At 38.1% G+C, this 18,728-nt stretch overlaps 1 protein-coding gene across 1 annotated transcript in view; it reads right to left on the bottom strand.

The window, feature by feature from the left end:
- anapc1 (anaphase promoting complex subunit 1) overlaps positions 1-16,229 on the bottom strand; it is a 47,994-nt gene extending 31,765 nt beyond the window's left edge. Inside the window, exons 1-21 of the mRNA XM_020653126.3 lie at positions 16,043-16,229; positions 14,518-14,757; positions 13,990-14,154; positions 13,768-13,810; positions 13,583-13,680; positions 13,079-13,161; positions 12,827-12,900; positions 12,557-12,702; positions 12,326-12,468; positions 11,445-11,576; positions 10,838-11,056; positions 10,251-10,346; positions 9,862-9,952; positions 7,984-8,049; positions 7,678-7,812; positions 7,006-7,149; positions 5,723-5,783; positions 2,640-2,695; positions 2,392-2,523; positions 2,215-2,289; positions 748-870 (exon numbers count right to left, since the gene is read on the bottom strand). Coding sequence (XP_020508782.2) covers positions 748-870; positions 2,215-2,289; positions 2,392-2,523; positions 2,640-2,695; positions 5,723-5,783; positions 7,006-7,149; positions 7,678-7,812; positions 7,984-8,049; positions 9,862-9,952; positions 10,251-10,346; positions 10,838-11,056; positions 11,445-11,576; positions 12,326-12,468; positions 12,557-12,702; positions 12,827-12,900; positions 13,079-13,161; positions 13,583-13,680; positions 13,768-13,810; positions 13,990-14,154; positions 14,518-14,733 — 2,298 coding nt within the window. The 5' untranslated portion in view covers positions 14,734-14,757; positions 16,043-16,229. The remainder of the gene's footprint in view (positions 1-747; positions 871-2,214; positions 2,290-2,391; positions 2,524-2,639; positions 2,696-5,722; positions 5,784-7,005; positions 7,150-7,677; positions 7,813-7,983; positions 8,050-9,861; positions 9,953-10,250; positions 10,347-10,837; positions 11,057-11,444; positions 11,577-12,325; positions 12,469-12,556; positions 12,703-12,826; positions 12,901-13,078; positions 13,162-13,582; positions 13,681-13,767; positions 13,811-13,989; positions 14,155-14,517; positions 14,758-16,042) is intronic.
- Between the last annotated feature and the right edge of the window lie 2,499 nt (positions 16,230-18,728).

Here is an 18,728-nt window from a genome sequence, read left to right on the forward strand (position 1 = left end):
GTACAGTAGTGATGAATGAAATAAGGAGGAGATGTACTATTTGCTCTTGAACAAACAACTTCACTAATGATAAACCTGTCGCAGACAGACTCAAGCAGAGTTCTAAGAAGACATGCTATCAGTTAAACCACAATTTTTACCTGAGAACAAAATCTTCTCTGACTTCTCTGAGTTTGAAAGTCTTAGAAATAAGTTTTAATGATGATGGTATTCAATCCAACATATATAACACAAGCCTGGTTGATTAAGATTGGTCTTTGCTTATTTTGTGTTTATTGTTGATATTTCATGTTGTATTTTTTGTACATTGAGAGCACAGTTCACCGAAGTCAAATTCCTTGTGTGTGTAAGCATTCAGTACATGACCAATAAAGCTGACTCTGCTTGTGAAATAGAGACATGTTACATAAAATACCTTTGACTTCGGCAGTTAGAATGTACACAGTAAGATACGAGAGGGGAGATATTGTCATTGTATGATGAAGCACTTCTTTTGCACTGAAATAACTGAGAACACAACAAATTTGAAAACTAAAAGCGCACTAAGAATGAATCGTGTATAAAAGCAATACTATCTCAAACGTCTATTTATGATCAGTGGTTCCAAACTGAATATATTCATTTTCAAATTCTGTAATTATTTGTATTTATATCTGTTATCTATATACAAGCAGAGTCCTATTCAATCTAGTGGTATCATAGCCGTTAAATAATCAGAGCTTAATGAACCTGGAGTGAGTTACTTACAGAGGACATGCCCTCTGTCTCTGGGCTTCGAGAAATGTTGGAGCCACTGGAGTCTGCTGGTCCACAGACAGTCTGGGAATTCATCTGACGGTGGTAATGAGACCCCAACAAATAGTCCCAATCCTTCAGAGAGAAGAAACATGAAGAAGGTTAAGAAGAGGCCATGCTGGGTTTTTTTTATAAAAAAAAAAAAAAAAAGCAGATATTGCAATGACCCTTTTGTACATGTTAATGTGTACTTTAATGTTTATTTGTGAGTTCACTAGAAAACCAAGACAAGATCCCAGTAAGTGTGAAAGTATCTTTAGAGTATGGGGCTCGGAGGACACAGGCTGAAAGGGGATTGTTTGTCATGGCATTATCAATGATGACTTCACTGGTATGACACACAGGTTTCACACATACACTGAATGTAAATATTTTTTCATACCATACAATAATCTGTTCCTGTCGGTCAGATTTAACTCTTTGTGCGGTTTATGGTTTTGCTTGGACAAAATTAAATCAAACAAATGAAATTAATTAATGAAACAATTTATCATATCTTACATGATTCAATATTATGACAAATCTATCACAGAACAAGATGAACACAACTGCAACTGTTCATTTAAGTATATGGCTGTGACCTATACATACATTTAATTTATTTATTTTAGTATTGTTAAATATTTTTATATTTTTCTCAGTATTTAGTATCATTCTTTTCCTTTTCGTTTTTTGGTTTCATTTGTAAAGACCCGGGCTCTAGGGTTATAGAAATGATTTGTTTAATTTATCATTTATCTATAATCTGACATTGTTTCCTTAATATATGATTGATGATGATTTAAAAGCTGTGGGCTACCTGGGACTAGGAAAATCTATTTTCCAGGTTTTCCCAGGATCCGTGGGAATCCTGCATGCTTCAGATGAATCTGACTCATGCAGCTCTTCAGGTCAAACACACACACTCATAAACACAGCACGTGTCTAAGCCTCCAGCTGTTTGACATTTGACAATAATCTTTCGCTTTTGATGAGAACCCACAACAAACTCTGATTATTCAACATTCCTCACAGATAATCTGAAGTATTTCCTAAATGAGTGTGTGTGACTACAGGTGATTCTCTGTTCTTAATGAGCCACTCAGTGACATCTGAAGGAATTGTCTTTCCTACTAAGATATTGGAAAATGAAGAAGAAAAACAAAAAGGAATTTGAGCATTTCCTGAATGCTTGTCTTGTCAGGAAATCAGAATTAATATCTGTCTTTTTAGGTACCTGTAGGTGTGCCATTTAGAGCTTTGAACTTGTTTTGACACTCACTCAGCCAATGTCATGTCTGCCTCAAATGAAATTCAGTTCTATCCATGAAACACGTGACTATCCTACAGAGCTAACAGTTCCGCACGCTATTTCAAACTATCAGCAGAGATGACTATGTGCTTATTGTGACATCACAACAGATCAGAACAGTCACAGACCTCATCAGAGCCTCCGTCAGAGGGGCGAGCCTTCTTGGCTGCAATCACTGGAGAGAGAGGCACTTCAAAATGCAGCTGCCAACGACAGAGAGCAAGGTCAGGACATGTGAGCGAGTGAGCAAAATAAATTAGGATTGTGTGGATAAAGAATGGAAAACACTTCCACTGTGGGCTCACATTTTGTGTCCAGGTGAGGCGCTCCGTATTGTAGCCCATCAGCGTCATGAAACATGTGACAAACAGGTTCCACTCAGCATGTGCACTGGGGCCACCGGGGGCGTTGTAGATGTTGTACCACTTCACCAAAACCTGCAGAAAAACATGGTCACACATTACACATCATTTGTCAAATGTGAAATGGACTATAAATATCTATTATATTTTTAGCAATTCTTTGTCAGGAATGTAATCCCAATTTTACAAACCTTCATGGCAGCATCTTTGGGCAGGATGAAACGAATTGCCTGAAGACATTTTCTCACTGAAACAAATTAAGAGAAAAAAGGACAGATGAGAGGAGATTATTAGGAAAAATACGAGATGTAAAGTCAGGGCATGGCATTGGAAAGATTTGCACTAATAAACCAAAAATAACAACTTTTTTGTTAATCATTTTTGTTACATTCAATTTAAAAAAAATAACATTTCCCATGTTTTATCAAAATTCTTCTATTGAGGATCTGTGTTTACCTGAAGGTTCATGAATGACTAAATTATTCCCAATAATAGTTTGACTCATTTTCTCTTCTCTCTATGATTGACTATCTAATAGAGGCAAACTGTTTTACCTTTCAAAAAGTGGATATTAAAGAATGGAAACAAAACTGTGCTTATTGTCAAAATGCCACCCTAATGTTTCTGCAACATGTTGTTTAATGACAAACATAGCTTGATTAGGTTTTGAGCATCATCTTGCTCACACAGTGAACCTGACTTTTGCCTCTAAATCGTGTCACACCTTCATTCTTCATTGTATTTTTTTTTTCCTCATTTAAACAAACAAATATTCGTACAGTTTCTAATCCTGCCCAAATGATACTCATTACAGAACTGAGCTTTTAAGTTCTTGGCACATGACATTTTCTTAGGATGACGTCTTGCCCAGAGGTTGAATAAGATCAGAAGTTTTTTGGTTTGAATGACTAGACCTGCTCAGAAAACATTAATGATTGGTTTAAAACAATAATTTCAAACAAATACACGAATGCTGGATAAAGACAGTGCTCCCTCAACTTCTGTCATTTGGCTTACAACTATGTATGGATTCACAATTACTTCTTTGTAACATGATAGTCATCCTATGGCAAGATGTCCTTCTTCTCATTAACATCATAATACCCTAAAGGAAATTAAAAAGAACCACCAGTAGAACAGTAATTACTGTTACTGTGTCTCCTAACTACTTTGACAATTAACATTCCTAAAAAACATCACTGGCTATCTTAATTGGACATCCAACGTGGGAAAGGTCAGGGAAGAGGTGGATAAATGCCATTTCATTAGAGGGAGAAAGACTCATCTGCAGGATTGATTACTACATAATGTGGAGCATTACATGGCAGAGACGTAAAGGTACGCACACAAAGGGCAGACACAGTCATGCAGATACCTAAGGGATGCTAAGCAAAATGCGAGCTTTAACAGAAGCTGGAGGGGATTAGAAAACTAAAATGGTCAGAGTGGCCGTGAACAGAGCCCGGCATCCAGACCCCTCAGGTCCTCTGGGAGAGGTTTACTCACTGATCACACAGAATCAGAACCAAGCAGAGTGAGGGGAGCTTTTAGCTTCTATGCCCCTCACTTTGCCCCCCTTCATAATTGTTGACTTTTAATTGTTCTCAACATTTAATCTAATCAGCAATCAACACATTAAATTATTTAAATAAATCTTAACAATTGATTTAACTGAATTTCAATGAATTATTTTAATGACTTCTTATTATATTTGAGTCCTGTTTTTGCTTACTTTAAATGAACTATTTCAATCAATTTTAATGAATTATTTTAACTAATCGTCGACATCCCGATTACAAATGGGTTTAGTGTTTAGTTGTATGACTGTTGGTGGATTTCACCACCACAGCACCCCTGGGTGGGCTTTGTAGGACATCTTAGGGGTGATTTCTATTACATTTAAGTGTGAAACAAAAATATATATATATTAAGCATATAAAGCCTTTAATATAATTCATCGTTCATTTCTGTGGTGCTGTTTGCCTGAAGAGTGACCAAACAAAATCCGTTATGGGGCTACATTGAGAATAAAGTGTCTTCTTCTGGTAAATAAGACAACATGTAGAGGAATTATTTCAGTACAATTTTTCAGATAATTGCAAAGAAAATTATCATTTTTTTTAAATTTCAAATCAAAACAAAGAACTATTAATCCCTGTGCACTTGATCTTTCTCTCAGAACCGCACATGTAAACTTCAGAGATGTTGTGACTTAATCATTACCAGAAGGATACAGCACGTCTGAGATTGTGTTTGTGAGTGTGTGTTCGTGTACGGATGTGAATCTTTAATGGCCTTGTTAATACATCAAGTTTATACGTCACTGAAACAATGTAGGGCAGCTCTCAAACCTAATTTACAGGACCTAACAGCTCTGACTCAGCCATCTGTTCGTGTGTGTGTGTGTGTGTGTGTGTGTGCAAGTATTTGAGCGTGTGTCTTATGTGCGTTTCTTATGTGGGTAATCGTATTGTTACTCCACAATGTAAATCAGGGCTCGACATTATAACTGGCCCGCTGGCCCGGATGAATGACTGATAGAGTCCTCAGCTGGCCCGCTCGGACCAGTTAAAATACTACCTGAAAAAAAAAAATAGACAGTAACACGTTCTCAATTTCACAGCGCCTTAAAAGTTATTCACAAAGCATCTTAGCCCTTAAGAGAGCTCCTCAAGTAAAGATCTAAGGATGAAGAGTTTCTCACAGAGGAGAAAGAAGGAGAGAAAGGTGATCATAAACATTCCAGCTCTATCACAGCCTCATATTAATATCAATCAAATTAAGTAGACTCTTACAGTTGCCAGCAGTACCACATAAATATAAGAAAAATACACAATATTTTTTATAACTAGAGCTCAATTAATTAAATAAAAGTTGTAATTTACTTTTGCATCAGAATGGTTCAAGAGTAGCCTAAATTGGTGACTGTTATTCTTCGAATCAAAAGTAACGTCCCTGGGCCAGCGGTTACAATGGTCGGGCCAGTGATCTTTGAAAAAATTTAGCTTAATGTCAACCCCTGTAAATCATATTTTTGTCCCTTGAAAGGGAATAAATATTATTATTGATTGCCTCATTCAAAAAGGGGAGATTTCAACAACAGAGGGCAAAACATTATTGACCAATAACAACTGCTGTGATACATTGCCTTAAAGCATGAACACACTATGTTTGTTACACAGGTTTGAGTGTGTGTTTTACTTTCTATATAAAAAAAATAAAAAAAACACAAAATGCTCATTAAAAAATGTAGGAGTGTGTCTGTGTTTCTCACCAAGCTCAGAGGTAGCAATCTCTGGGATAGAGATCCTCAGCATCAGGCCACTGCTTAGTTCCTACAGAGAGAGAGAGAGCGAAAGAGAGAGAGAGAGGGATTGGTGCACCAATTCAATCTTCACACTCTAATCAATTTCATATCAGTGCCGTATACAACAAACTCAGCCAGGTGTGTTAAATCGTGGGCAGCAGTAAACTATCTACAATAATCTAAAATAATAATCTTAAATCTAGCATGAATAATTACCAAGATCCTGAAAATGAGGCTACATGGAATTATTAATCCTATTATTTACACCTGTGCCTTTCTCACTGTGATGTGTCCAAATGTCTGCATTGAAAAAAATACTTATTGAATACCAATAAGCAAATGAAATATCTCAACAGATGAGCAAATTCCCAGATAAATGGAAAAAATAAATTGGTAAGTGTTGTGATTCAACGCCTCCTCTGCCACTCTGTATCAAACAACTTTCAAAAAAACAAAATAAAGGAAAGGCAACACTACAACGCCACCGCATAATATTAAGTTGTTGGATTTTTTGTATTAGCTTCTCATTTGCAAGAATCTTCATCATTCACCAGCAGCAAATTATGTTGTTGCAAATATAAAATGAAGCTATGATTCTGACATTGCTAACTACATCATTTTATAAAAACACATATTAGTCTAGTATTAAGGGGTGCAAACTAGTTAAGTTAAGATAAGTTTGCACCCCTTAATACTCGGTGACATGGATCCAAATCCCCTAGGGGGGTCCGGGGGCATGCTCCCCCAGGAAGATTTTTTTTTTTTTTTTTAAATATCAGCTATAAAATGTTAATTTACAGACAGTTTTAGCATTCAGACCGACTAAAGAAGCAGTGCAAACAATAAGAAAAACACAATTGCTTGTCTATATCTATGTTCTGTTCTAACTTTTCTAAATGAATCATACAAATGACCTATTTGGGATCCAAAACGGCGAATTTCGCCGAAAGGTGACAAGTTTGCACCCTTGTAAATTAGTCGAGTTTATAAATTATCATATGAGAACAAACCAATCCTGTGTTTAAACACAGCAGGATGGATGTTAGTAATGAAATCCCATCTTCAGTCTTGGTTGACATAATTTAAACCACGACATGAAAGACCACCATGACAAATGTGAAGTAAATGTATTGCCTTCTTGAAAACATGTACACACACAGACACACAGACACACAGACACAGACACAGACACACAGACACACACACACACACACACACACACACACACACACACACACACACACACCTACCAGTGTGACCCGGTTGCAAACGGGGTCCCTCAGGGCATGGATGTAGGGCGTAGTTTGTTGAGAGGTGTAATCTTCCAAAAAAGAAGCTTCATGGTGTTTTATGTTTAGCCCCCTCAGTCCTGACACTGGTGAAGGCATAACAGCCTGGAGGAGAGGGAGAAAAAAAAACGGTGAACAAAAACTAGGGGGATAAACGGGAAGAAAATGGAGTAGGCAAGTTAAGGGGTCGGGACTTACTGTGTATACTTAAATTGATTGAAAATACAAAACTTGTGTATTATATATGATTTCTTGGTTATTTCAAGCTGAAAATTTGAAAAATTATAAGACAGGAAATCAAATCCAGCCATCTTTGCGACTGTGACAGATAATGTTGCTCTGCGCAAATTGTCTCTTAGACAGTGAAAGACTGAATGGGGGAAGGAGGAAAACTGAAATCTACAATTATGCAATCTTTATGCACATAAAACACAGAAGAAGTAATTAAAAGTAAAATTCAAAAAGCTTTATATTTCCCCGTGGGGCAAGTGAAGACCAAATAAATAAATAGCAAATAATAATAGCAATAAGATCAAAGATAATTCATCTCGTCACATAAAAACTCCATTATTTAATCAAAAATTAAATAATTCAAATAATAAAGAACAGCATGTTTACAACGTATGTCAGTACCTCGTCCATTCTCTGTAGGTGTCTGCCAGCATTAGTCGGTGTGCTGACATTCTCAATCGGCGTGCTGACATGAGGAATGTGGTTGGTGAGGCTGAAGGTGGGTGACAGGAGGCCGGGGACAAAAACCTTACTGACCTAGAGAAACACCAAAACAGGAATCTCAGTTCCCTAGCACACAAAGTCACTTCAACAACCAGAAAAAACAGTCAGTTATAATCAAGTGAACAAGAGCTCTAAAGGCTGTTGTGTATCATTCAGCCCTGATAGACTGATCTGACCAAGTCTTGATTTTTTAATTCTCCTTACCCTGGTGATTCCCGTGTAGAGAACCAGACTGCCACAGGCTTCCAGAACCAGCATGGCATCAATACTCTGAGGACCAAAGTTTGACCGTCAGAAACACGTTAAGTCACAAAGGGCTACACCGAACGTTTAATTTCATTCATAATAAATCTTTATATTATTTTCTTTACAGATTCATAAAATATCAGAAATTGTGAAAAAAAATCCCACAGCCAAAGTTAATGTATTCTAATAGTGATCAGGTATACTATCCCAGACGAGTAAGAAACCAAGCTTAAAGCTAAAACCAGCTCACCAGGGAAATGAAAGACACCGGCAGATGAGGACTAAGCAAACTGAATCAACCTTCACAGTTTAAACTGTTATTCCTCTCTATTAATGACCCCACTATTAGAGTTTGTGACATTGTTGTGATTTAATTATGCTTATTTTGGTACTTTGCCAAAAAACGTTAATTAAACTAAAAACTCTTTGTATAGTTCAGCATCAAGAAACTGCTCCTAGTTCTCAAAACCTGTACAGGGCCTATGATCAACCCTTGTCAAGAGAAAGTCAAATACAAATAATTACACACCTTAGGGCTGCTTTTCAGTTTGTGAGATGATTTAAAGTATTCTACAATCATTAATATACATTATGGCAGACATGATCGGCATCTTCTATTATATCTTATACTGTAGGTCAAAACGTTGTTGAGTAAATCTTCTTTATCTCATTCATGTTGTAACTGACACAATCACACACAATGAGACTTTGAATTTGTGATTCCTGGGTTTTATTGTTTGTTTCATAATTCTAATCAGTTTTTAAATCAATACTGTCTGTGTATCCATTCAAAAAAATATATTTATTATTTACACCTGCAAAGGTAACTCAAAAGCAATCTACTACAATAAATTCAAATCCAAGATTCAAAAACAGTTAAAAAAATAAAAATAAAACTTGAATTATTCTGTTGCACAGTGCAGCTCGTCAATGAAAGGCCCTCTTTAACACTGCTTGTATGGATTTCTGGCTTTATGATGATATTTCACAAAGTCCTTTGAGGAAGAGATTAAGCTTAGCTAAATATACAAGCCATGGTTTCTATAGGTAACGGGAACAAGTAAAGACCTAATTATATCAGATGGAACCGGTAAAGAAAAATAAAATATAAAGCAACCCCTCCTACGCAATGTTCACACAACTTCTCTTACAACAGGTAGAACAAACCAGCCATGATTACATAGAGCTCCAACAAAGACACAGACAGAGTGAAGTCAGGCGAATGTGTCTGTAAATGTTTATTACCTAATGAACTGATGTCTCGGTTCACTAATCACAGTTTGATGTGGATGCTGTGTCAGATAGAAAATGACAGATGAGAGTTTTTGTAGCTATTTGAGTCTGTACATCATTGACCCTTTCATCAACTGACCTTATTTACCCTCATTGATCAGTGCTAACATCTGCCATCTACTTATCTATTATCTACTTGTATCATATCATATAATAATAATCACTTTATTTATATAGCACTTTTCAAGCCAGAGGCACAAAGTGCTTCCCATAGACAACATACATAAGACAATCTAGATCTATCTATATGCGGTAATATGGGTGTCTCTTATCTTGTTGTGCATCTCAATGGTATTTGTGGCAGTAATGCATTAATTCAGTTATGTTTATATTTGAGTTCATAGATAAAGGAGGATTTGTAATAGACTACTATATATTGGCAGAAAAGTTGTAAAGTGAAATAACATTCTGAAAAACATAATTATTTTCTGTTTGCTTTTGAAATTGCTAATTTGGAAATGATCAAAATAAGTTGATTTCTTCCTGATAAACTAGCAGACTGTGTAGGTCCTCAAAAGGGGACTATAAAATATTGTAACCTACCGGAAGAGGCTCAGCGTCTTTGGCTGGGATGGTCGTGACCGACGCGAAGATGAGCTGAGATGTGTCGTTGCTCTCCATGAACTTTACAATTCTGTGGAAAGAATAAAAGAGGTGTTAAAAGTAGCAGAGTGCTTGATCATGTAAAACAACAAAAAGACATAGAGAAAGTTACATTTAAAATATTTTGTAGTGGTTCATTTGTTGTTCTTTGTACAACAAATGTTTCTGTAAGGACTGTAAGGACTGTAAGGACTGTTTAGTAACTCTCATACTGCTGTAGATTAGGATTACTGTATTTGAGGCTTCTAAGACTTCAATCGACTCTATGATATAATGTATTAAATAATAGTGAAGTCCATTTCAGATAGTTATCATGTATGTTTCCTGACCTGAGCTGTTGGTGAGACTCCACCAGAAAACAGAGGTAACGGTTCTCACACAGGTCCGACGTCAGGAATACTTTAGACGCCTGGCTGCTCATCTCCCTGCAAACACAAAAGTCAGTGTCAAAGTGATTAACTGCACATTGTAAAAATAGACTTTGTTTACATCTGCAGCAGCAAAGATTCTTAAAGAGTGTACAGTGTACTGTCAGAATAAAGTAGGACGAGAATGCTTTGCTAAAAAAAACACATGAACGAGATTAAATCAGCAAACGACTAAAACGGATCTGCTTTGTCCACAGGGGTGCCAAAATTTAGAAATAAACGTCCTCACAGGAGCTTTAAAAAAACTTGTTTTTCCATTATGTTGCAGCTTTAGTAAAATAATTAAGAACATTCTCTCAAACTTATTACCATATCACAAAAGCTATGTCTCCTAAAGTTCAGGAGCTAAGATCAGCTAGAAAGCAAATTATCCTTACATCAAAGAAATTGCATAATCAAAGTCATTATTTAGGAGATGATTGATGTCAATGAATAATGTCTGAACATGTTAAACATGTGTGTAAGTAAGGTTCAGTGCTGGTTATTACCTGTGACAGCCAGCTGTGATGGTCTCACTCCACAGCTGCTCCATGCAGAGGTCGGGTACGATGGGCTCCATCTCTGGGACCAGTGTTGTCTCATTGATCGTGCTGTTGGGAGAAGGTAACAAGCCATGGTGGCTCCTCGGGGACGGGCTGTGAAAAGATGAGTTGAAGCGAGCTGCGCCTGAAAAGGAAGGGGCCGCCATGCCTGGAGAGTGAGCGCGGCTGGGAAGAGGATGAAAGAAGAGAATAGGATATCAACACAGCACAGTTTCTGAATCATTTGCTCTAACAGCAGTATGTAGTACTCAAGGATGCAAACATTTCTGCAAACTGAAAAAAGGTAATGAAGCCAAGCTGAGTTGGATGCCATAGAGTAGATTAAGAATTACGAAATAACGACTCCAGTTGTAGGACTAACTCTGCTGTATGTATCCATGTCTCCAAGTTTCTCCAGCACTCAATTGAACCTTTAAAAGTTCTAAACATTTTACATGTAATCTTCTCAAAGCATTTTGTGTATTTCTAAAATCTTTAAATGGTATGTCCAGTATCGTAAAGGTACTGAACATTTCCTACAGTTCTAAACTCTTCAGTTTGAAGTCAAACTCACCTAAGGGCAGCCATGTTGGAAATACTCGGGGAATGAACACGGGAGTGTAATCCTGGTGAAGAGGTCATGATCCTGTTCGGGTGGCCGTGTCGAGTGCTGAAGTGAAGAGGCGAGCCGGTACCAGCAGCACAACTGCACACGAGCAGAAAACAGGGAAGAGGTCAGAGAACATGCAACGGACCAGTGATGCATTCAGGGCCCACCTCACCTGTTGAATCATTTTACATTATGCCAAATAAATACACACACTGTTAATTTCCCTCTTTACAGCATTTGATATTTGGCATTTTCACAAGTTTACACACAAGTTTAAGACTGAGCACAAGTCAGTCCTGAGGCAGATTTGCTTTAGAACAGGGTATGTCATCTTTAACTTTATGTTTGTTCAGCCTCCACACATGCATTTTATTATATTTAAATTCACATTGATGTCAAGGCCAGGTCTCCAATTGATTTAGATTTTTTCAGGTTATATTCAAACTTTAACAATAGAAGACGATCGAGATTCTTCCATACAAAGTCGAAGACTGAAGGTTATTATGTATATACTGATGTGAATTTAATGCTTCAACCAACAATTTGTCTAAAATTCAGAAAGAAAACTGTAAAAAAAAAAGATATATTATTAACATTATAATTTCCCCACAGCCTAAAGGGATGTCAATAAGTAAAAGTCTCAAATAACAAACATAATAATTCAATAACTTCAAATCACCAAGAAGTCAAAAATAATATCCTAATTTTTAAGAAGCCAAAATCAGAGAATATTTGGATTTTAGGCTTTAAAATTTCTAAAATAAAAAATAAAGGTGAAAATATATCAGCTTTTGATTTATGAGCTAGTATGGTTTAAGTACCACCTTGAATTGTACTTTCATTACCTTGTCCCAGTTGTTGCACAGCTCCCACCTGGTGAGTCCAGGCGTGAGATGTTACGGAGGTGAGAGGTCAGGACCCCTGATGCCATCAGACCCAACGGTGTGCCGGCAGGCTCAGAGGAACACTGCAGGACTGTAGAACGCTCCTGATGGAGGTAAGGCTTAAGGGTTAGGGACAGATAGAGTCTCTGTGTTTGCTCAGGTGTCTGTCAGTGTGTATGTGCGATCACTCACATCATGTGTGACCTTGCGCAGGGCCCAGACAGAGTGTATGCCCTGTACAGTGTCATACGAGATAACCAGAGAGGGCTGACAGCAGCTAAACACAATCTTCATGTTTGCATCAGATGCATACTGAACACGGGAGCCTTCAAACAGACCTGAAAACACAACCATACACAGAATCAGTAAAATAAATGGCGTTAGTTTGTTCAGAGAAACACAAGGAGAGGAGAGAGAGAGAGAGAGAGAGAGAGAGAGAGAGAGAATGTGTGTGCGTCATACTTGTTGGTTTACACACTACAGGTGCAATCTCATCTAGAGGATGCAGCATGCTGAACACTGTAGGCAGAGGTTCCCTGTTAAAAAAAAGAAGAAAAAAAAGCTCAGTACCTCAGTTACTTGCCAAATGACAAAGGCGATTGAGAGTGTGTGTCTTTAATATAGAATGCATTTGTTTCAGTTTTGAGCCTGAGTATCATGGACTTTGGTCCATGCATGTGTGTGTGTGTGAGAGTGTGCAGTGTAAGTGTGTACCCAGGAGGGCTGATTTGTGCGTCAGTTGCTGGGTTTTTTCGCTCCAACAAAAGTCCAAACTTTGTCGACCAGACATTTGAGACCTGGAGGAAATGAAAGGAAACAGACAGAGAGAACATTTCAACAACTTTTTATGGTTTCTATGCAACAGACTGACAAGACAGACTGACAATTCAAAGACACAGCGTTCAAATGTACATTTGTAAGCTCACACATACACAGATACCTATCAACTATCTGACAAACACTGAAAAGAAGTAGCATCAATATTGTCTGTCTGAATATGTGCACTGATGCTGCTCCTTCGAAATTGGCAAGTTGTACAATATGACTCTTGGTGGTTCATGGCAAGTTGCACCAATGTAGGCCGAGGTTAAATGGTAGAAAAATGATGACTCCACATAGCTGATATTTAGCCGATGTTTTTAAAGCTCTGCACAACTCCTGACTCCTTATTATCCCTTCAAATATAAGATTCCCCTTTAGAGTCTATTGCTTCCTCACCTGGAAGGGCAGTGGCGAGATGAAATCCTTCCCAGTCACAGTGTGAACGTTCACACAGCTACTCTGGACGATGCACACGGTCTGCTCCACTTCCTCCTCTGTAAATCATCAGTAGAATTAGTGCATCTTCTTTCTGAAATTCATAGGAACTGCAAGTTGCAAATGTCCTTTAAATGATACTATACCATTTTTATTGTTCTGAGGAACAGCAAAGTTACACCATAAGGCCTGAAGAGAGAAAGATAATGTCAACTCTTACAGTGTTATAACTGAATTGCTTTTACAATACATACATTTTTTTGTCTTAAACACAAGACTTGGGTGGTTTTTAAACACGTTCTTAGATCTGCCTTAAAGATAGATTTTTTTTGTCAATATTGGTTAGTGTATAAAGTTAGCATTCAAACCTGCTGCACTGGACTGTCGACGGTGAAAGCTTTGTAAACGTTGGAGGCCTGAGTCCGACTGCCCTGGCTCCAGATTACCACAGTACCTGCTGCATAGAGCTCCTCTTCAAACTCCACATCCTCCTCTCTGACTCTGATGCAGCCCTTCCTAAGCTGCCAGGATTCCTGTGAATGAAAAGGCAGAACTGCATCACAATCACAAAATGGACTAAGCTAAACGCTTGTCTCTGTGAGTTATTTCCATTAGCAGGTAAGTTATTCAAAATTATCTTTAGAAATGCGGTAGGACTGCATAACAGTTATTATTAAGACAAGTTTTTATGATATTTTTAGACACAAATATTTTCAGAGCAATACAAAAAAAGTTTTAAAAATAATAACAAACCTGAATTTCCTCATTTTTTTGTTGTAGGTAATATTCTCTTCCTACATCACACCAAATGTTTTCCTTTTTTCTCATGTTTAATAAATACAAACAGGAATAAAAAAAAAAAATGACAATAATGTAATAGTCTAATGTATTCTTACCCTCTCTCTCTCTTGCAGACTAACTTCCTGCAGGGATCCAACCAGGCCGGCGGCACCGTCTGACGACCAGAGCTCGGAGGCAGGCTGAAGCTCTCTGAGCTGCAGGTTAAAGGCATTCGGATGGTTCCTGCAGTGCTCACGGCCAAACGGGACAAACGACTGCAATTCCCCTGCGGCAATCATCGTGGCTGTCTCTTCATACACGACTTCCGACATGAGTTCCAGATATCAGCATTATTTCTGGGATCAATAAGGGTCAGAAGTAAAGAAAAATAACAAATAACAAACAACAAAAGAACATGAAACTTTACCTAACATAAACCAGAGGTCTCCAACAGGTAGCTCGGGAGCTACTGGTAGCCCCCGGGCAGGTTTTCAGTAGCTCGCCTATAGGTTGACCGACTGTGTTAAAAATAAAAATAAAAATCTGACGACGGTAAATGCACCTCTTCCCACTATTCATATATTTAGCCCATAAAATCAAGTATGAAGTACTAATGTTTTCTTGGACATTGATGTGAATTTAAGATTATTGATAAGCATTGGCTTATTGCAATTTCACACAATGAAATGTACAAACAGCGGCTTAATTCAGCTGAGCTATGTACATAAATGCTATGTAAATATGTGGGCGGCTGTAGCTCAGTTGGTAGAGTTGTCGCCTCTCAACCGGGTCAAAGGGTTAAATCCCCAGCTGAGCAACATGTCCGATGTGTCCTTGGGCAAGACACTTAACCCTGCATTGCTCCCACTGCTTCAGTGGCGGTGTATGAATGGATTAGTGTTGTACTTACTCTCTGATGTACGTCGCTTTGGATAAAAGCGTCTGCTAAGTGAATTGTAACACTGTAACAAATGCAAGCGATTTGAATGCAAAGCAGGCCACAGGTAGCTCTCAGATGAAAAAAGGTTGGAGACATAAACCATCAGATTCCACTGCAGCATTTATGAACACATAAACTGTAGTTTTCATCACACACATTTAATTATTAAACTTACATTTTAAACCTGATCTTTTGGCAATACTGCACAGACTAAATCCAGACATATAGATTAAAACCACTTACACATAAAGCTGTTTTTTATTGTCTCATTCTCTAATACATGTTATCCAGTTTACTGTCCTCACTTAGTTTTTTTTGTAATAAATACTTCAAATGGTTTAAGGTTGTCAAAATGTTTAGGCAATTAATTAAAAAATGAATCAGATAACATCATCCCTCACAGCTCTACTCTGCATGGTTAGAGGCCATCAACATAAACACTGTTGTTTACACTGACAGAAGCTAAATGCTATCAGCTAACTCACGTTTAGACTGAAGTTTAAACCCAGAACAAAACACAGTAGTTGACAGCCACACCGCTGTGACTTGATAGGGAAGTTATACAGTATTTTACAGCATTACCACACTCTTCCATCTACACAGTTATCCTCCTGGTACTGGTGCCGACGTGATTAGCACGCTGGCTAATGTCATCTTCAGCTTAGCTCTGTGTTGGTGAGGAAAACATTAAAGCGGCTCACCTGATAATAAGGAAAAGTCTGGCTCTGGTCGCGTTCTCCGTTTCTTTCCTTTGTGTGGGTCTTGCTTGAGCACAACGTCGTCACAGGTGCCAACATTAAAACGAATCGTAGAAGGTGCCCCAAAACTGTGGATTTGGTCAAAGCAAGTTTTCAAATGAGCGCGGACATCTTTGCTGTCCCAACATCCTCTTCCTCCTCGAGTCAGCCAATCAGCAGGGGGGACGGGACGGAGGGAGGAGATCACTGATTGGCTGCCCGTCCCCGTTGTTAATTTACCCATTCTCCCCTGCCAGAGGATGAATAATAAAGGATTGGTAGTTTAGGTAGTTTTAATGTTCTGTATTATAGCTTGGTATGGTAATCTGACTCTAGCCAACTCTAACTAACAAAAACAGAGTTGGTAATCTTGTTAATCTTGAGTAGCAAGCAAGATTTCTGAGAGTATTAAAGTCCAGTTTATCAACCTCTGTAACAGGCAGGTAGTCGACTTTCCTCCGGCAGTGCCCACTTCACCCTCTCTGTGCAGAGTTTTTAGATTAACATTTTTTTTTTCTTCCAACTTAGACCACAACAATTTTAAAAAACAAACCACTGCTACTACATTCAATCGGCGTTATTATCCTTGGTTGATTATTATGAGTCTCAAAGACCTCCAAGAGAAAATTGAATGTAATCCACCACTGACACTCACAGGCCATCTTGCCATCAGCCAAAGAAAGAAATGGTTGGAGAAAGAGTTTGAGGATCAGCGACAGCAGCTTTCTGCCTCCAGCATGAACCGTGACATATTTGCAACTCTGAAGTTCACTTGACTTTCAGACTTAATAACATGGTTAAATGTGGACCATATTAATACATTGTGCAGAGAAGGTTACTGTCACCTTAATTAAGAATAAGTAAGCTGATATTTCTGAGTGGAAGTGGTGAGTAATTACCAACCTCGGTTTAAGGTCACATCAAGAATACGTCTGAGACAACACTTTTCCAACTATGTTCTATACATTTTTTGATCAGGTTTTAATAATTGATTTAATTTTACTTACTTCTTTCTCAATTTAAATACATAAAGCCAGACCTTTGTTGTAAAATGTAAAGGTGATTACTTTTGTTCGACAGAAATAAACACAGAATTCCCCTTTTTACTTAAATTGTATGCAACAAGGTTCATCAAATTAGAATCATGTCTTCCCTGGTAAAACAGGATTGTCTGATACAGCATTACAGAAAACAGGGTCATAAAATGTAAAACCACAGAAGAAAATGTAGAGTCGAGGCAGCTCAGGTACAGTACTGATGGATGTGATGGATTTATCACAACACGATATAATCTGACTGTGTTAACGCTCCCTTGTAATATCAGTGTAGTTCCCTGGGTGGTGTGAGTGTGTCAGAGAGGGAAAGAGCCGAGAGATTAAAAAAAAAAAAAAAAGACAGAGAGAATGCTTTATGTTTATATTACAAACAAGAAAACAAACTTAACTGTATCTCAACAACTAACATCCACACAGCCATCACAGACACCTCATTATATTCATTTTGCTGCAGCAGGTTGGCTGCTTTAGGTGAGGTCATCCTGCCATAACAGGCGCTCAGATTTCATTACTCTAGGGCTGCTAAAGCACTGTCTGTGGTGACGCACTACAGCCGAGGAGGGAGGGATGATGATAGTTGCACTCTAGGTGAAGAATTTATACTAACTGAGAGAAATGTCTGAAATTCTGCGTGCAGGTGAATGCAAAGGGAAAAACTGCAAAGATGAAGCTCCCATGGTGACGACATCAGTTGCTTGTGTCATTGCAGATTTAAGTCCAAAGTCCGAAGGTGTAGGTGAAACTGTATGCTCACTTTTGAGACTGTAATTAGTGGTTGAGTGTGCTCATTTCCATAAGATGAATGCAGCTAGAGCACGTCTATTCTACAATTAAAATACAAGTGTTTTTCTGCTACTTTCTTGATTATCTTCTTTCCATTTTTTTTTTTCATCTTATTATCATTTGATAATGATCCATATTATAAAACCGCACATCCTCAAAAATCCTTTCTTATCAGTAAGTCGGACCTCTCGTGACATTTTGTCATGTCATAGCAGAAAGGCACAGCTGAAGATGACAACATTAACAAGGGATCTATTACAGGTGTGCTGGTGAACCAGTAATCACAATAGCATGGCACCACCTGAATGGAATGCAGCTATTATTACTGCATTACTCAAACACGTATGAAAAGTTCAAATGTACCTTAGTATGGGAGGGGGAGCTGTGGGTAAGAATGGAGATTTTACTCTGAATAGGGGACATTACACTTTCCCCTCCTTAGAAGAAGCTTTCAGGTGGCACATGGCAAGGAAGGAATGACGCTGGAGGAATTTTAGATAGATAGATAGATAGATAGATAGATAGATAGATAGATAGATAGACAATTACATCATTTTCCTGAACAGAGAGAGCAGCGTAATGTGATTGGTCCCCATGAGAGACAGACCCAAGTGCATCATGGGTATGGTTTTTGCTGTTTAATGAAAGCTAATGATGGAAATGTGACTGCGTGTGTGTGAGTGTGTGTTGCGCTAATCAAAGTCTCAGGATGACATTGCTGTACGTAATGTCTGCCATGGGGCTGAATCCAGGCCAAATGTATTTATGTGTTTAGATAATTCAGGATGCACTGAAGAGCTCTGGTGGTCTAA

Source organism: Labrus bergylta, chromosome 10 (assembly GCF_963930695.1).
Source record: "Labrus bergylta chromosome 10, fLabBer1.1, whole genome shotgun sequence".
Lineage (NCBI taxonomy): Eukaryota > Metazoa > Chordata > Actinopteri > Labriformes > Labridae > Labrus > Labrus bergylta.